Source organism: Numenius arquata, chromosome 10, assembly GCF_964106895.1.
Source record: "Numenius arquata chromosome 10, bNumArq3.hap1.1, whole genome shotgun sequence".
In the NCBI taxonomy this organism is placed as follows: Eukaryota; Metazoa; Chordata; class Aves; order Charadriiformes; family Scolopacidae; genus Numenius; species Numenius arquata.
This window is the reverse complement of record NC_133585.1, coordinates 23,554,158-23,573,481: the sequence shown is the minus strand read 5'-3', so window position 1 is coordinate 23,573,481 and position 19,324 is coordinate 23,554,158. Positions and strand designations below refer to the sequence as shown.

The 19,324-nt window shown below is 42.8% G+C and overlaps 1 protein-coding gene across 1 annotated transcript in view; it reads left to right on the top strand.

The window, feature by feature from the left end:
• The window catches only part of AFF1 (ALF transcription elongation factor 1), a 100,525-nt gene that overhangs the window by 32,021 nt on the left and 49,180 nt on the right, over positions 1 to 19,324 (top strand). Inside the window, exons 2-3 of the mRNA XM_074154238.1 lie at positions 5,238 to 5,358; positions 5,909 to 6,820. Of these exons, the coding sequence (XP_074010339.1) occupies positions 5,238 to 5,358; positions 5,909 to 6,820 (1,033 nt within the window). The remainder of the gene's footprint in view (positions 1 to 5,237; positions 5,359 to 5,908; positions 6,821 to 19,324) is intronic.

The following is a 19,324-nucleotide window of genomic DNA, read 5'->3' as shown; positions in this document are numbered from 1 at the left end:
CCCTACTGTAACATCACCTGCCCCTGTTCTCCCTTTAATCCTCACCCATAAGCTCTCTGTCAGGTCTTCATCCATCCCAAGGTGGAGCTCCACACACTCCAGCTGGTCATTGACATAGAGGGCAACACCCCCACCCCGTCTGCCCAGCCTGTCCTTCCTGAAGAGTCTGTAACCCTCCGTTCCAACACTCCAGTCATAAGAGCCATCCCACCACGTCTCAGTAATGCCAATAAGATCGTAGCCCTGGAGGCATGCGTACGTCTCTAACTCCTCTTGCTTGTTCCCCATGCTGCGTGCATTTGTGTGAAGGCACTTCAGCTGGGCGCCCAATGGGGCTGACTTACTGGCTGGAATGGCTCCATTTCCTTCGTGTCGCTCTTCAGGTGGCCTTCCTTTGTGGTGCTTTATCTGTGTTTCCCGGATTCCTTTTGCCTCAGGAGCCTCAGGCCTGCTGTTATCACCCCTCTCCCCCTTCACATCTAGTTTAAAGACCTGTCAATTTAAATTCTATTCAGTTTTTCTATTCAATTTAATTCAATTTTAAATTCTATTTTATTTTTTTATTACTCCTGCTACTTTTTAAACTACTTGAATTTTATGGGCTTCTCTTACTCTAAGTTGAGATCTAGTGAGACATTTACAACAAGGCATAATGAAAAAGCAAAAGCCCTGATTGGGCAGTGCTGACAGCAGATTTTATGCTGGGAGAACAAATAAAAATAACCCAGTTTTCCCCAGTTCTTCCAACGTCAGACCGATGTTCTACTTGCCTCCTTTCCAGTGAATTTTTTGCTTGTGCCCGTATATGCACATACGTGTTCTGTTTTGTCTTAATAATTAAGACTTAATGTTATTGTAAAGAGGATGAAATATATGAGTAGTAATATTGTGCTAATGCTTTGGTTTATGATTAACATTTATGAACTCAAACTTTTAATATTTGAGGGTTGTTTGTTTTGGGGTGAGGGGTGTGGAGGTTTTGGGGGGGGGGGTTGGTTGTTTTGGGTTTCTTTTTGGTTTGTTTTTTTTTTTGGTTTTTTTTTTTTTGCGAGGTGCAGAAACTGAACCTTGTGAGTTGATGTGTCATGTCCAAATGATGACTTTCGTTCATTTTGCTGGAGGTTTGCTCATGTGTGTCCCAGGTCAGGCCCGTTTTCCATGACTGAAGAATGCGCTCTTGTTGCCCAGCACAAAGTCCATTGGAACGAGTAAGAAATCTTTTGCTGATTTCAGTGGGCTTTGGCTCCCCTCCCTGATCTGCAGGTTAAAACAGCCGAACAAAACACAAAACCTCTCGTTCAGAATTTCCACTTGTTTGTTTGGCAGCAGAGTCTCACTGTGGAGTGATTCAACCTCTCGGTGCTCTTACAGCCACACGCATTGTTCTGCTGATATTTGTGCATCATCAGTAATGCTTTTCAGTCTTGGTTTACTGCTGATAGAATGTGCTGGTTTGTATTTTCCTGCAAGAATAGTAATCTGAATAGTTTACAGATCCTGCCCTTTTTACCCAGCAACTGTAGAAAAAAAGCCTGTTCGTACCAAGTCATCTTCTGTGTAGGTTTGTCATACAAAGGGGAGAACACGAGTGAACGTGTGGATCCCTACTAACTCCCCATGTCAGCCATCTGGTGTGTGGAAATGGTACCCGGCTTGTTAACTGGATCCATCTTAAGTATTGTGTTGGTTTGGTTTGGGTTTTTTTGTGGTTTTTTTTTGTTGTTGGTTGGTTGGGGTTTTTTTTTGTTTGTTTGCTTAAGAAAGTTATCTACATTACCTCCTTGGCAATAAATCCTATGTGAAGAAGCTGATTGGGGAGCAAATTTTAGATTACTATTGAAAGCTAGGCAAGCAGGAGCAGTGGAGTCATTACAAGATAGTAATAGTCGTTACAAGCCTGGCTCTAGTAGCGTAAGGAGGCTGTTGCTCAAAGTCCTCAGCGTTTTATAGGAATGGCCACTACTATGGTAGTGCACCTTGAAAGATCTCAAGTATTCAAATACTATTGCATATGCCTTACTAAATAATAATGCATATTATAAAATGATATGGTGTGCTCTAGTAGTGACGTTAGAGTTTTGAAAAGTAACTGAGGTTATTAAGGAGGTTGGGAATGAGTCTCTTAGAAGAGAAGTTACTCTTTTAGTCGTGGCAGTGTTCCCCAAGAGACTTGTGTTCAGTCTTGTGGCTTTTCTGTCTTTCTCTGCCCCCCTGAAAGAGGCAGAGTCTTACCTGGGAAGATAAAATGAGAGTGGCTCATTTGAAAACAATCTTTTAAAAAGAAATGCATTGGCTGTTGCTTTTGTCCTTACGTGTTGTTTAGAGGAACATTTTAAACCACTTTAATTTCTTATCACCTTGGGCTTCAGCAGAGCGCTCTGCCAGCTCAGCAGCTTGTCTCTGGGAGCCCTGGCTCCGAAGCGTGCCGCAACGATCTGCGGATTGCAAGTAGCAAAATCTATTTTGGGGAAAGTTGGCGCAATATCTCTGTGTGCTGTGTACTGCAGCCAAAACCATGAGTAATTTAATAAGCACCCGGGAGAAAACAAACAAAAACAAGCATGTATGTTTGATGTTGTAGTTGTATTGAATAGTACTGTGTAGGTCTGAGTGCTTGGCATTCATGGTGTAGATCAAGACAGAAATAGTAACAGGGCAGGCTGAGATGTCAGCAGCGTTGTGCAGACCAAAATGTGTGAGTGTATCAAAAGACATGAAGCAGCAGAAGGAGCTTTGCTCTGTTTAGCACAGTTGTCATACTTGTAAGAAGTAGATCCCGTTTATGTCTCTTAATTTCCTATATGTCCCTCTGTCTACTGAATGATGAAAATTATGGCTGAAGAACTGACAGGGAAGAACACGACTGGGAACACAGCTGATGCTAAATGAGGAGAAGTTAAAACTAACTTAAGATTGTCCTTTTGTACCTTCAGTATTGCACTGAATACTATCCTTAGGCTCAAAAACATACTTGGTGGTAGCCTCAAAAGGGAAAAAGTCAAGGTGGGTGGGGAGAGCTGGAGCTGAGCACCTGGTTGCGGTAACAGTCTGGATTAGTCCAAACGCATCAGAAGAGGTCCTTGCAGGAGAGTTGTATAATTGTTAAGGGAAAATACTGACTGCAGGGCAAAGAGGCAAGAAGCGAGTACTGCCAAGGGTGGTGGTTTTGTTCCTTTGCCCTCCCTACTGTGTTGGCGTGAGTGCTTGTGCAGCCACAGGGAAAATGCACTGGGAACCCGTGGGGGAAGAGGAGCTGATTGATCCCGGTTAAGTTGCGCCCGTCAAAACAAAGAAAAGTTTCTTCTACAGTTGGTGTTGGTGTTCCTGACACCGGGCCTTGGTGTCACAGATTGAAGAGGAGGTTTCAGAGGTCTCTTTCATGCTAAAAGCCACTGTCTTAGCTGTTAAATCATCTTTGGTAGTTATTTCACATTTGCTGTTAAGAGAATTTTTTTGAGGTATATAGAAAGGATATTTACAGAATCATTTTTTACTTCCTGGAATGTTTGGAAAATGGTGTTTCATTGCGCAAAAATTCACCAGATAACTTAAACAGATAATGTTTAAAAAATGCTGTCAATGTGAAATGCATTGTATGCATACAATTTCAAGTAGTAGATGTAGCCAAGATTGCTTCTAGTTTGCTTTATATTCCTCCTAATTTTTTGTCTTCTGCAGTTGGCATCTCCTGTATCTGGCTGCACAAAACTTTCCTGGCACACACAGGGCAGCTGACCAACTAACTGACTGTAGATATGAAATTGCTCACATGCAAAATGGCATCAGATGCACAGAAGAAATGCTTCTATTTTATATTGTTTGTAGCAGAAGGATTGTGTATTTTTACTGAATCAGTGATCTGTGATTCTTTTTTTTTTTTTTTTTTTCATTAAATTTTAAAAATCATTTAATTCATTTGCAGAAGTAGGCTACATAGAGCCTACTGGAAACTTCTGGTTTGCTATGTTTGGAAAAAGTTCAGCAGTAACAAAGTTGGAAACTATTTTAAATGTGCACACTCTAACCCCTGAATATGTTTTTTCTGTCTTAGTGACACAAGTACCTCCTTGCTGCAGTCCCATATATGGAAATTTGCCGTCAGCATCCTTTTCCAGAGCTTGCATTGAGTCAGGAAACTGACTCTGCAGTAGTCAAACCTCTTGGTTAACTGTTCCAGCAAAGCAAGCCCTCTGCCTCTCCTTTAGGGAGGATTAAACTTTCAGTAGATGATTATTGGTGTGGTATTTGAGAAGATGTCACTGGTGGGGAAGACAAGGCTCTTCCCTTCCAAACTGGACACTTAAGAAGTTGAGTATGAGGAAGAATATAGGAGTTGTATGTATGCAGTAGGCTGTGCAGTACAGTAGAAATAGGAGAGGAGAGAAAAATCTGCATTTATATACTGTACCTGCATGATTTTTCTTCCCAAGTGTCCATAAGTGTTAGAGAAATGGATTCTCTTATTTTGCAGTAGTATTTCACAGAGGACATATAGTTTAAAGGGTCTGTTTTTTCATGAAGACATCCTGCTGTGCATGAGACACAACTTTATTGCTGTTCTGTTGTGGGCCTGGTGGAATTGAGTGCATGCGTATGTGGTTGAGGAGGCACAGGGTGTTTCAACCTGGTGTTTTCCAATTTCTGAGACCTTGTCTTTAAATACATGTGATTGCTTTAAATGCAACTACATGGTTTGCCAGGTAAGCAGCTTTCCAAATGTCCATTTAAAGTAGCGAGTAAGTTTTCAAGCCTGTTTGTAGAGTAGACAAAGCTCAACCTCTGAAAGTGGCAACATCTTCAAAATAGTGAATTCTTCTTTACTCTCAGGTGAAGAGTTGGAGCAGAAGTCTGGAGGAGAACAAGAATGGTAGTTTTTACATCCATTGTTGCAACTGGATTTGCCAGCTCATGTGCTTATCCCCACATTGACTTCTCAGTTCATGCTTCACAATTAAATGGATGGATAGTTTTTCCCTTCCCACCATTCTTAATGGGTGGTATCAGGAGTAGAAGTCACTGAGAACATCCATGCTACATGTAACTTGTATGTTACATTACTATGTGGTATGGCAAATACTTGACATAACCGATTTGTCAGATATCCACCTTGTGGATTTCCAAATTACTTTTGTGCTAGACATATACCATTGTCTGAAAGCCAGGATTTCTGCACAAAGCAGATACTTGTTGATAACACTGTTGTAAAGTTTTAACCACCCTTTCTTTCTTTCCTAAAGCTTGTACAATGAGGACAGAAACTTGCTGCGTATTCGAGAGAAAGAGAGGCGGAATCAGGAGGCTCTGCAGGAGAAAGACAAGTTCCCCGAGAAGACTCCCCTCTTCGCAGAACCCTACAAGGTAATGGCAGGGGGCACGTGGTAGAGGAAGAGGAGGAAAGAGGGTTGGGGTGGAAGAGGAGAGCTGTGGCCTCTGCATATGGTATAGCAGACCTGAGCATGATATGGGCAAACACAGCATCTTCCCACCTGCTTAATTAAAATTCATCAGAGTATGTGCTTGAAGCTCCGTACATAAGCACAGACTTTGGGTTGGACAGGTTCATTTGGGGGCCTCCTGTAGTCTGGGAATTTGAGGGAGAGTGCTCAAGAGCAGGAGCAGCTTGGCTGCCTGTCTGCCTGCAGCTGTGGTGGAAACTGGGTCTGATGTTAGTGTTCCTGAAGACTGCAGGCACACCTACAGTCTTGGCTCAGAAGAACTGACTAGAGCAGTTGCACTTGCTTTGGAAAGACTTGCATGCAGGATCAAGATGAGCTTGAATAATTTTCGTTTGTGGTGATGCATGGTGATTAAAATAAGATCCTGAAGCATGCCTCTTCTTGAGCTGGATCTCTTGGGGTACAGGGGTCTGTGCTTTTTAAATTTCCCCCTCTCTGTTCTTTTGTTGCAGACTAATAAAGAAGATGAGTTGTCAAGCCGAATTCAGAACATGCTGGGCAATTATGAGGAGGTCAAGGAGCTCATCAGCAACAAATCCCACCAGAATCTCATAGGGATTCCAAAAAGTGTTGCTCCTCTGATCCCACAAGGAAAGCCTGATCGCCCATACTTCCTTGAAAAAAGCAGCCATACTTTACCATCATCATTCCACCGCACAACCCACCATCCACCCATGGGACCTACAGTTGTAGCTCCTCCCCCTCCAAGCCACTCCATTCATTACCAAAAGGCACAGTCAAGAACAGAACAGCCTTCAGGTTTGCACACTAAGAGTCACAGCTTATCCAACGGTTGGAACCAAGGTCAAGAACACAATCGTGGTGGCCAGGAAAGTTACACAGGCTTTCACCACAAGAGAAATGACAGGCGTGCAGGTGGTGAAGGTCGTGCTAATGAACTGCAGGCCTCCCTTTTGGCACTTTCTCCGTTGCTGTCATCTTTGTCTTCTCCAGTGACACCCCTGTCACCTCTACATTCCAGCCAGCATGTCAATTCCAGGTCACAGAACAGCAGCAAAAGTTACGGGGTGACCTACAGTCAAACAAAATCATCTCAGGACCTAGTGACAGGGTCACAGGAGAAGGAAAGTCGGGAAAGCTCAGCCGTTAAACTGACCAGCACCGCTCAGCCTTTGTCTCACACTTTCCCCCCATCTTTACCATCAAAAACGAATGCAATGCAGCAGAAACCAACTGCCTATGTCAGACCAATGGATGGCCAAGATCAGGCACCAGTTGAATCACCGGAGCTCAAACCTCTCCTAGAGGAATACCATGGAGAGCCCTATGAAAAAATCTCACATTTGAAGGCAAACACCAAAGCCAAACTGTCCAAATTGGAAATCCCTTCTGAGTCCACAGAGGTGAGTGCAATTGTTGGGGGGCTCTGTTGTTGGCAGGGTAAATTCAGCTGTGGGAGAACAGGTCGTCGAAGGGCAGAGACTAACAGAAACAATGATGGCTGTGCATGCATTACTGTGTTTAGAAGGTGCATTTTGGGGTTGGCTTTTGCTGACCTGGGTGAGGTATCTGTTTGGATGGTTAAAATGCAACGCTTGCCATGATTCTGTGGTTTTCTCAGTGAGGCTGCAGCAGGTTTTATGGTTAGAGAGACTGCTTCTGTTGCTATGATTTTTCTTTTGCCCGTAAAGATTGCTGAAAAGGAGAAGGGCGAAATGACATGATGAGAAAGTCGAGTGGTGATGCAGCTGCAGTTAGTATATGCAGGGTGTCAGTCTGAGGGCTAGTGGATAGAGTCCCCAAATCCTCACTGAATATTGGGACAGCTGACCGTGCAGTGAGTTCTGTGGTCACCTGGTAGGTTGAAAGTTTGGGGGCTTTGTGATAAGTGACTGTGAACACTCCAGGGTTCTCCTAAGTAAGTTTTGTAAGATCTCACTGTAGTACCTCGGGAAAGTATTAATGTGAACAAAAAACATCCTGTAGATTTCTGCCAGATGGATTTAGCCTAGCTTCCTCAGGAAGCATGAGGCCATTCTGTCTCCCACTTAATCAAATGCCTTTTGAGCAAGTTCTGAAGGCTTAAGATCCTGAAAGTTCTGTAAAATGTTGCATTCAAGCAAAGAGATACCCTCTTTCTTGTCCCAGCTATGAGTAAAATGAGTGGAAGTGTGCTATGTGTTTGTTCTTCAGCAGAAGGCAGCCTGGGGGAGAGTGTGGCTGTACTCTGCTTTTCATGCAAAAGGGTATTAATTAGCTGCAAGTGACTAGGCAATTTCTTGTGGAAAATGAGAGGAAACTGGCAAAATGATACTGTTGAGAAGTTACGGAAGTACTTTCACGCAAAGAGACTTTATTTGCTTCAAAATAGGTTTGGCACTGCACATCATATCTCAAAATAGGAAGTGCGCTGTGGTCTGCATTTCATTATTTGCTTGTTGGGATATTTTACTCCTGGGGGAGAAAGTTAAAGCAGTGCAGGGTCTTACCTTCTGCATTACCCATTCTTCATTATCTATTGCCAAAAAGATAAAGGGCATTTCAGGGCTTAAAACTCTTTGCCTCTTTGGGGTTTTTTATTTTTATTTTTTTTTTAATTTGAGGGCAAGCTTATTTTTCAGAAATAAGCCTTCTTTGTTCTCTCCCAACTGTCGTGGTCCCGTTTCTATTTTTATCTTATCTCTTTTCCCATCCTTGTTCTTTTTATGTCATCTCGTGTATCTCTGGTTTAATATGATTTTAGATAGGGCAAAGTTAGCTATGGTGCTGTAAGCTGAATGAAACTTCTTTTTCGCTTTCCATTGGGCATGTGCCTTAATCCAAATGCCCATAATAATCCTACAGCTGCCAGAGCACGAGTAGCTTTACCCATGCTGGTGTGGGAGTGCTGTTAAATCTGTGGCAGAGTAAGAATGTAATAAAAAGGGAATTGAAGATAATGAAAGAAATGGTTTTGCACAAACCAAAACGCTGGTTTTAATTATATGCTTAGTCCATTTTGAAGCCGATAGATGAAACCTTTTGTGAATATGCTGAATGATTCTCATTTGAGGTAGGCATCTTTAGGCTGTGACCTCTGACAGTTTTCATGCATAGGTGGTTTGGATAATGGCTCTGTAAGCTCTAGTGAAAAATCCATTGCTTTGTTTTCTGCTTGTTTCAGGCTTGTCTTTATCATATTTGCTTACTTCTATTTGGTTTCAATGATACAGTCTTTCAGTGCTAAAGCCTGGAGAGTGAAGAGGAAGAAACAGTGTGGTTGCACATCTGCATATATATTTTGATGCACAGTATGAGAGAGGTGATTGGGGAACAGGGCTGGGCTGGATTGCTTTTAGGAAACATCTAGTGAGGTACGTTGCTTGCAGGTGAAAGATTCACCCAAAGAAAGGATCTTGGGAAGGCTAATCAGGGGGTCCTTCAGCTGAAAGGCTGGCTCTCCCTTTTGTTTTTGGTGAAGCAGGAGCTGTGGGGAGGCTGCTCCCCCCTTGTGACCCTGACAGTGTATAGGTCTAGACTAGCAGAAACTGCTGTTCTTCCCTCTTCATCCCAGCAACTGGGAGCACAAATTTTGTTTAAACTGTTCAGCCCTGGTTATACTTAGCGGCTACATGCCAAATACAGTTTTCCCGTCATCTCCACTGGCATCGTTTAGGAAAGCTGTTTCTTTTACCACATGTTTTTTGGCTAATTCAATTTGTATGGCGTATGTCACCTGCAGCTGTGAATTCATTATTGACAGCTTCTGTTCATGGCAACATTGACAAGTTAAGCCTTCCAGTCTGAATAGACAAGCAGATTCACTGTAGAGTGAATTAGTCCGCACTGGATAACTGTGCAGTGACTCGCTTTGCATTCACATAAAGAAACTGAACATCTCTTCCCCAAATAAAAGCCATCGCTTTCAAACATCATCCCTGTCTCTTTAAGGCATCTTTCCAAATTTATTGGGAGAAGACTTAAAAATACATGAAGCTTTGATGTATTCCTTCTGTTAACGTGCCAGGTTTTACCTCTTCCCCCAGCACCTAAAGATGCTTTTAGGCCGTTCTCTTTTTTCATGTCTTTAGGAGAACCACAGCACCAACAAAGACCCTTGTATACCTCCATTGACAAAGACTGGGATGTCTTAAAGGGCATTGGCTTGATGGCAGGGCCAAGAAGCAGTGTTGATAAATCCTCAAGCGTTATTAAGGGCATAGTCTGGAGGAGTGTATAGCACTTGATGCTCACTAAAGATTTGGCTTTGGTTTCCTGGCAGTTTCATAAACGTTAGGGAGTAGCTCCTTTTATCTCATGTGATGAGACCTCATCGGACTCTCCTCTTCACCTACAAACTGGGAAGCAAATAAGGAAAAAGCTACTACAATAACAAGAAACAATGAAGGTGCCCAGACACGTTAAGTCTTTTTGGTAACACTGTATTATCCTTGAAGCACACTGTACGCACAAAAATCCCTGTGGTCAAAGTGGGATTGATGTCATCGAGTTCTGTTCACCTCAGTAAACATTTCTGAATGGCCATTAGTTAAAACATGATTGTTGCGTAGTATATAGTAATGACTAAAACCTGGAAAGAAGTTTGGATGACAAAAATAAAAAGTCCATTCTAGATAAATAATTTTTCATTGACTTCTCTCCATGGCAACTCAGCTTTTCTACTGGCAGGAGTGGTCAGACAGGTGAACTCTGTAAACTAGAAATAAATATATTGCTTTAATCCTGCATTCTTTAAAAATGAAAATCTTTACATATATATATAACACTGTCATTTGGTCTTAACTAATGAACACAGAATATTTAGCATTAAGCTATTATTATTGTTTTTCTATCAACCTTATATTTATTTATTATTTACTGAGCAGAAGGGAGATTGGGCTTTTTTTCCCCTCTCCTTTTTATATTCTTTTTTTGATTCTTTTTTTTTTTTCTTTTTTTCCCCCTGCTTTGCACCAAGAAAGGTAACAAGGTGTTACTTCTGTGTCTCTTCTGCTGCCCTCTTCATAGTCAGAAGAGCCTTACATAATTGGAGAAGGGCTTCTTTGCTTCACCACAAGCATTGTGTAAATTTATCCTTTTGTTGGCATGTGACTGCTAAAGAAGCAGATCAAACACGAATGACAGTTGTTACTACTGTTTTTTAATGTTTGCTTACAGTCTCCGGAAGGAAGAGCTGGAGGGTGAGAGCATGTGAGACAAGGAGCGGGTAGTTGGTTCAAAAGCCAAAAGGACATCTTGTGTTATTACTTCAGTTTAACCAGATTCTTCTGTTCAGAGTTAATGTGTCATACTGCAGAAGTTATAAATTAGAAGTGGTCTTGTTCATCTTCCTCTTTGATGCTTGGAGAAAGTACACTCAGGTGCAGTGTTCAGCCGCCAGCTCTCACCTGCAAGACTTTTCAAGTTTGAGATCCTTGCTTGTTCGTTTGGCTTTAAGGTCTAGGCTTGGCTTTTATGCAAAATACCAAATAATAGGGGAATTGTTAAAAAAAAGAATAAATGCATAGTGCTGCATTCAGCCATTAGGCCACCAGAAATGGGTAGTGTTTGTTCCTCCTGCTTGGAAGCCCAATCAGCGTGAGGAAAGGAACAGGTATCCTGCATCTGCCTGGGGTGTGTGGTGAAGAGGGGTAAGAGAGGATGCCAAGAAACAAGCGGTTGAGTCCCTGACAGCTTCTCCCTCAGGTATGGATGGACTTTGCTCTTTGGCTTACACCAAACCTGACTTCTCTCCATAGAGTGTCTTTGGGCACCATTGCAGAACATCTGTCCAAATTAATTTGCTAATTCTATCGCTTTACAAAGTAATGGGAGACTAAGAAAGAGTAGTTAAATAGAGATTTGCGAACCCTGCAGAGACCAAGAGCAGAACAGACAAGGTCAAGCAAGAATTTCCATAAACTGTGCTGCATCTTTCCAGATGACTCAGAGGTCAATGTCTCCTCCAGACTGCTGTGAGAAACTCGGGCTTAAAGGAGCTGCCATAGCGTATTAATCACTGGGAAGCTTTTTGGTTGAGGTTTTTTAGGTTGTTCTTCCTATGAAGGACTTATGATCAGGCATCCTTACTGGAATCAGTTAAGATTCCAGCACAGCATTTAGACCATTGCCTTTCTCACTGGCAACTGTAATGAGTGCTATGTTTAAAAAAGAGGGGAAAAAAACCCAACCCAACTACTGTAGGCTGCTCTGGAAAGCTCCATCTGTCTAACACAGCAAATGGCAAAATATCTGTATGACACAAACTCTCACATTTCTCCTGAGCACTTGACGTTGTCAGGTTTATATTCTTGAAATGCAGGGCAGCAGGAAGGAGTGGCTGGCTTATGAGCAAGTATGGAAAATGTCAGTGAGATGGTTTTGCTGGATCCCATGATTGTCCAGTGCTAGCTGTGTGAGTTTGTACACACTAAAGAGGGTGAGGGGAAGGCAGTGTGTGCCACTGGGGCTGCAGTTATGGTAGGGCAGCTGTGGTTTGAGGGACAGCATGGAGTTTGTGGGCTTTGGTGCTGCCCGGGAGCCCCAGGGATGGAAGGAAGGAAGCATCATTTGAAGGCGGCTGAAAACAGATTAAGAGTCTGCTCTTTCTTGCAGGAGTTTCATATGAGGATGCTTTCCTTGTGCTATAATTGCTGAACAAAACCAAATCAAACTTGCAGAGTTTGTCTGCAAGCTATGCTTAGTTTGAAGTTTGTGGTCTCTGTTTAAGTCCTTTAGAAGGCCTGAAGGCCTGACTTGTTTTTTTCTGTTAAAGTGCTTTGTCTGATGATTAATAGTGTATCTTTCTGGGAACCTGAAATTATGCATCTTGAGAAGTATCACTGCTTCAGTTTCACTGATTATTATCAGTTATATTGGCATAACTCAAAAGAGGAGTAAGACCATAATGCTGTGAGTTGTGTGCTGGGCATTTTCCTCCATCTGAAATACAATTTTTTTTGGCTCTTGCAGAAGAGTCCCGTCTTCTACCTTGAAGGCTTAACCACTCCTGTCATTACTTAAACCTGTGCTGGCCCCCCTACCTGGGGTGATCGTAAAGTCCTTGCCAGAGCTGCTTAGTTAAATTTCAGCAGAAGGACCCAGCCTGGAGACCAGCATGAAATATCTGACCATGAGCAGTGTTCTGAATTTGAAGCCGAGCATCAAACTGCACCTTGCAGGTGGTTGTAGTACAGCTGGCTTAATTTACTTCTGAACAGCAAGGAGTCTAATTTTAGTTGAGTTAATGACAAATGTTAGTGCTTCTCTGGAAATCGCTTAGAAAAATTGGGAACTATTATTCTTACCTTTTTTTTAACTAGCGGAGTTTTCTGCACACGTCTTTTAAATGCAGAGGCAGCCTGTGTCTTTGCCTACAGAGCTTAGCTGCTTCAATAGCAACTTAAGGAAAGCAAAATTCCACGAAGGGAGCAGACTGCAGAAAAATATTTATTAAAAAAAAAAAACCCAAACAAAAAAACCCCATAGCTTGGGAATGAGAACAGCATTCCCTGACTGTCAGGTGGGCACTGCAGCTGCATCAGCGTTACTGGTTTGGGAAGCAGCTCGTGTGGGACAGTAGGCTTGCAAGGGGGGCAGTGACCTACCGGTTGCTGGGGTGTTGTGTCAGGGAGGGGTTGGTTTGTTGGTTTTAGCTGTTTTGTTAAACTGAAGTGGTTGTTTTCCAACCTTGTGTGCACCATGGTACTTTGTAGTAATTGCCTGATACACCTGCCAAAACTCTATGTGGAAACAAGAAAACTTTTGTGTCAACCTTATCTTTGGTTGTCGTTCGTATGGGTCTCCAGTGGTGACTGCTGCTCTGCGAAGCCGGAGTAACGTGCACTCATGCAGTAGCATGTCAAAGGGGAAATGGTTGTGGGGACAAAACAGCAAATGAAAATAGAACTGGGGTTCCTTGCTTGTGGGTGCACATAATGAACAAAATTCAAGGAGGTTGTGATTAGCAGCACAAACATTACAAGAGGCATTTCGTACTTGCTAATATAACGATTGTTACTGCCCAATATTATGACTAATAAACAAGAGAAGTGATCTGGGAAGCCTGAGGAGAAGGCTAAGAGCAGATGACCGCCAAACCTTCCAACAAGACAACTTCAAAGCAAGCACTGAAGGCAGGGAGAGGTGGCAGGTGACATGCATGTTAATGAGCTCAAAACAGCTTATCGCTGCCAGTTTCAAAAGTAAAGCCAGACGTTTATCTGGGAGGAGGAGGTGACTCTAATGGCCTCAGCTGTTTCTCTGCCTGGTCTCCAGACTCCATTGTCCTGCAGCTTTAAGGTCTTTGATTGTAAGAAGTATAAAAAGTTTGGTTTGTTTTCTTTTTCTTTTTTTTTTTAATTTAGATGTAATTCTGGAGAAGAAAAACCTAAACCACAAGTCCACAGTCTTTTGAAAATCTACGTTGCCTTGATGTTAGGCAGCAGTGGCAGACAATTTTCTTTTAGCCTGGGGCAATAAGCTTGATAAAATGAAAAGCTGAGGAGTAGCTTTATTTCTGACCTGATAACTGTTTAAACGTGAGATATGTCTAAGGTTTGTTTAAAAATTACTTATTTAAGAATTCCTTTGGAGTTTGAAGTAGAAAATTTTTCTGTGCTGTACACTGTAAGGGCTGGAACTGAGCTGTGTTATTCCCAGTAAACATTCCTAATAACTTGCATGTAAATACCCAAAGCTGGTGGTCCAAGGCCTTGCTCGGAACCCTCAGGCACCGTGGTAAGAGTGAGCTGGAATGAGTTACAGCCAGAGAAGAGTTGACTGGAGGATTCTCTGCTGCTTTTAGTAATACCAACTGCCCAATGATGTCCCAATGATGTCTCCTTTTACTGGAGTCTTCTCCGTGGCCCTTTTTTGGCTTTCAGAAGTGAAAGCGGTTGGTGTCTTTTATGCTCTTCCATTAATTTCATTTCTTTTTCCCCTCATTTGCGATAGCAGCTGTATTGCAGATACAGCCAGAGGCATTGACCCTGATCACTGCTCCTTGGGACAGTTTTACAGGCACATCAGTTTGGGGGTTTGACAGAATGCTGCTGGGTGTGAGGTCGGGATTGCATACAGCTATTGCATTTTTAAATACCTAAACAGATTTTGGTTTCTCTTGTTGTCTCTCACTTCCATTGCATGCAGTATCTTAGGAGAAACTGAAGTCAGTCCCAGTGGACAGGGGAGAATTATATGGCAGTGCAGTGTTTTGGTTTGTTGGTTGGTTGTTTTTTTTTTTTCTAAACCAAGCCATAGCAGGTAGGCGTAATTATGTAAACAGAACAAGCTACTTGTTGTATTTGATTTAATAGGTGAGTCCCACTGGATGGGGAAGATTTGTTTTCCCTTGTGTGCCTCTGCTTTGGAAGAAGCCACACGTTTTATCCGGGCTGGAAATAAACCAGCAATAAAATGCCAAAGCAGCTCCAACAGCTCACGCAAAACGTCCTCCACCAACCTGTCTCTAGATCTTTTTGAAACTCTCTGTGCTGTTTCTTGCACAAGTGGAAAGTGCCAAAGGGACAGATGTTGCCAGTTTGAACGGTAGAGGGGGAAGGCAAATATTGCTAGGCAACCATGTGCTTGAGAGAGCGTTTTTCGGAGAGGAGCCAAGGGAGTTGTGCCTGGGAGCGCTCTCAGCTTCTCCTGGCTCCGTGCAAGGGAAGAGACTAAAAGTTCTTTCCTGTCAGGGCTGACACCGCCAGCACAAAAGACACCATAACCTATTGACACTGATTAGGGCTGACAAGGGAATGTATGAAAACAGGAAACCTCCCCTGCCATGTAGGAAGGCAGTAAGGCATGTTCACGGAGGTAAGTGCACCACGCAGACGTGGCTCAGCACGAAGCCGCTTCTGCCAGGGCAACGTCAGGCACCGGCTTCAGCAGGAGAAGGTGAAACCCAGGCAGGCAGCCGAGCCCTGTAAGGTCCAGGGGGGCTTTTGTGTCTGGCTGGGAGCAGGTCGCTGACGGATGGGATGGTTGGGAGAGGGGGCTGTTTTCAGTAAGTCCTGTAATTGCAGGGTGCCTCGTGTAAATGGAGTTAACTTCTCTGGTTATTGGAGGATGAAAGAGCTTATAAACAAGGCAAGTCTTAAACCACTTGTGTATAGTTGCGATTCACCCCAGTTAAGCAGCATTTCGTAGCTAAGTGCCAGGCTGGGGGCCGTTCTTCTGCTGGTCCTGAATGCCACTGGAGATGTTTCCTCAGCGAGTGAATCTGCCTGTTTCAAGCCTCTGAATTATTTTGGCAGTATACCTCTGGTATCTTGTTCAAGAGATGTATTTTCATGAATAAAACACAGATTTGTCTTCATACATTGGGCATCACTAATTGGGCATCATTAATACTCTCCTAGGGCTAGTTTGAGTACCTTCTGGTCTTTGATCTGATTCTTTGCATTGTTTGAGTGAAGGGAAATGGTAAACACATGCTTTGTATTTTATTTCTTACTTCATGGGTTCAGTAGTGAAACACAGTGGAATTGGCATTTTGCAGCTTAAGGATGCTCCACAAGCATCGCCTGTCTCAGTGGAGTGATGCATATTACTATGAGCCTGATGGTACTGCTCTTGCTTCTTGTTTCTGTTGTGATCGCAGTGCTCTTACCTCATACAGATCCTGCAGCAAGAAGTCATTACACTGAAGTATTGGTCAGTTCTCTGGTTTTCAACGAGCATAAGTATTACAGGGAGAGTCTTCCTGCTGTTTTGATGATGAGTAGCTTGAAAGGGCAGCTGGTGTAGTCCTGTGTTGCAGAAGTGATTCCCAATGTCCCCTGGTAGGATGTGAGATGGCCAGAGCTCACTGAAGAAGGCAGTGTGTAGCCACTGCCACCTTAGAGGCAGGGATACTGGCTAGAGCATGGCGCTGGCATCCTGGGCAGGGGTGGGCTCAGAGTGGGGGTCCAGCTCTCTGGGAGCAGCCCTGTGTGTGGGGACCTGACCTTTGCAGCCTGCAGCACCGGCTGCTTCTGAAGCTGATGGCTGGTTCTAAACCAGGGATAGACCGATCCTGAATTTCAGCATCCCTGGCTGATGTGCTCTACTGCTTTCAAAGCTTGGCTATATTGATATGTTAATTTTTGAAATTACATTCAGAAGGCAGTGGTGTTCTTGCCTTAGCATACCGCTCAGCATAGTCTATTTTCTATCAGTAATGCCTCTCGTATTTGTCTCCTTGTGTGGTTATTCTGTGCTTTGAAGTTTCAGGTCTCGTTTTTCATTTTTACTGATGTCTAATGATGTTGCTGTCTGAATTATCTTTATATATCGCTCTCCCTCCCAAGCTTTAGCTGCCAGTTTTCACCATCATAATGATGAGCATTTATTACTTAGACAATAAATTAGTGATTGTTTTAAGCAGCAGAATATTTAAATTCCCAGTTCCTACCTTTTTGATCTCCTGCTTTTCAACACACTAATTTATCTTTCTAAACTGTATTAGCAGTTGTTATATTTTCTTGCCAAATTTCTCAATTGGTCAAAAGGTTCATAAATGTCATTAGATGCTGAGTTGCTCTTCCTGCACGCAGTCAGGTGTAGCAAATAGCGTGAGACGCGATCTTGGCAGTCCATCCTGCCCTGGGCAAAAGGCGCGGGTGCGTTCCCCAGAGAGGCTGTGCTGTCAGCCCGGCTGCCTCTGCATGTGCCCAGCCACAGGGGAGACAAACTGCAGCTGCCCATGCCCATGACTTAACGTTTGTTTCAGAACTGACAAGGCCTTGGTGCTGGAAAGTGTCCTTTGCTCCCCTCTTCCCCACAGCTACCTTCCTCTAATAAAAGGCATTACTGCTTTCTGTGAGTCCTGCTTCTCCGGGATACCGAATTTAATCACGTTGGCCTTTCTGCCTATGCTTAAAATGGAGCTTTTTTTGAACCAAAGGTGGAAGGAACAAGTGTGATGTTTGCCTTGGCTGATAAGGAAATAGACCTCAGTAGTACTGGCCTTGTGGACTAATTTTTAACCAGTTAGTCGCCTTCGGTATTAGTAAAAAAATCAAACTTCACTTAAACTCCTATTATTTACAGAAACTCCAGTTTGTGTAACTTACCCAGATGTGCGCTGTCCTTTCAAGATAAATAGTAACTTGCTATATAGTTTAGACGATGCCACGGTCAGAGATATTATCTTGGCTAGCTTATGTAGCTTCATTAAGTGAAAAGAAAAATGTGTCCATTAAAAAAAAAAACCAACAAACTTACAGTTTTCAGATCTCTTTTCTTCTTTCACTGTTTGAATTTAGAAAGAATAGCAACAACATAGTAATATTTACTTTTTCTTGAGATGTTCAGAAAATTTGTTTTCTCTATTAGAGTTTTGAGAGAAGTTATTCCTCTTGAATCAGAGCCTAAATTCAAATATTTCTTTTAATGCACTATTGAATTCAATAAACAAAGCACTCCCAAAGGGAGAAATTCCTAAAGTTTAGAGATCAAACCCACAGAAATGGAGAAAATTTTGAGTGAGTGCTGCCTCACCATTTTTAAGGCTAACTTGCTGTATGTGTTTACAAGTATTTGTGTCTCTAGAATGAAAACACTGGCAGGGTGACTGCACATTTTAAATGTCTATTGTAAAATAAACATATGGAACGATTCTTTATATATTTCTTTTAAAGCTTGTAGTATTTTTTTTAACACAGCATAACAGCACTAGTTTTTTTAAATATGCCTTATGCACATTGCATTTTGAATAGCAGGGGCTTATGAAGAATGATACAGGTTTTAGAAGACGGAGGGTGAATTCATATAACAGGAGACAAAGTCATGTCGTATTTGGATCCTGCTAACCTACTCCTCCTTATACAAGGAATATTTTGGTTTCTTTCATCAGACTGTCAGCCCATTACTGTTCAGGGTCAGCTGTAATTCAGACTTGGTTGGATGCCATCTGTTTGATAAAGGTGAAAGGTGCCATATTTTCAGCCTGAATGTTCTCACTTGAAGCAAGCGTTTTACTAAAGGTGCTCTTGGCTGTCAGGTCGCCTGTCTGTTTGCAGTTTTGCTTTGTTAATCCTTGGCTGGATGTGCTGAAGGAATACCATCTGTGCCTTACTGATGCAGAGGACAGGCTGACTTCCCTGGCCTCTTTGGTTTGCTGTTCTGCGGAGCAGGGTCGGCTCCGTTTCTGCCCCTCTCTGCTAATAGGACATTCATGTTATCCCAGTAATACCATGCATGTTTCCATAATGAAAGCAAGAAGAGAAGCAGTGTGGTATTTATTTTTGTGTTTGCTATGGTAGCAGTAATCCTTTGGGTATGTCCTGCCCTTTCCTTAGACATTTCCTCAAGAGTCCCGTGTCCCACAGCCTCCTGTGGTGTCCATATGAGGACATGCTTGTCCGGCTTGCAGGAGGTTGGTTGGGGGCTGCACGTGAAGCTATCCTGGTGTAGAGACCTCGCCTGAGAGGACACAGAGAACAAATTGTGATACACAAAGGTGTTGAGCCTGATCCGTTGTATGACTACAAATTTCTATCTGTCTGCTCACATCCCTAAAGTATTTAAAATGGTTTAAGTATTTTGCTGCCGTTTCATGTGAACTTTTTACACAAGTATTGCCATCGTATGAGCAGTTATGTATCAAGGAAAGCACAGGCAGTGAAACAGTAATACAAAAAATCTGGAAATAAGTGTAGTGGACGAGCGTCACAAGTAATTAAGTCTTCTCCAGTTTGCTGTCCCCAAAAGCTGCTTCAGGGAAAGATGCAGAAAAGCATTCCCTTAGGCAGAGGGTGGCTGGTGTCTTGGTAATTCTTGTAACCATCTCCCCTTGGTTGGATTTTAATTATAAGCCATTCGGATAGTATATTAAACAAGCAAAAAAGATGCTGCTTCCCTCCAGATCAGACAGACAAGGAAAGAAACGGTGAACTGACCCTCTTCCTGTCTTCTATCATCACTTTGTTTTCTGACAGCTG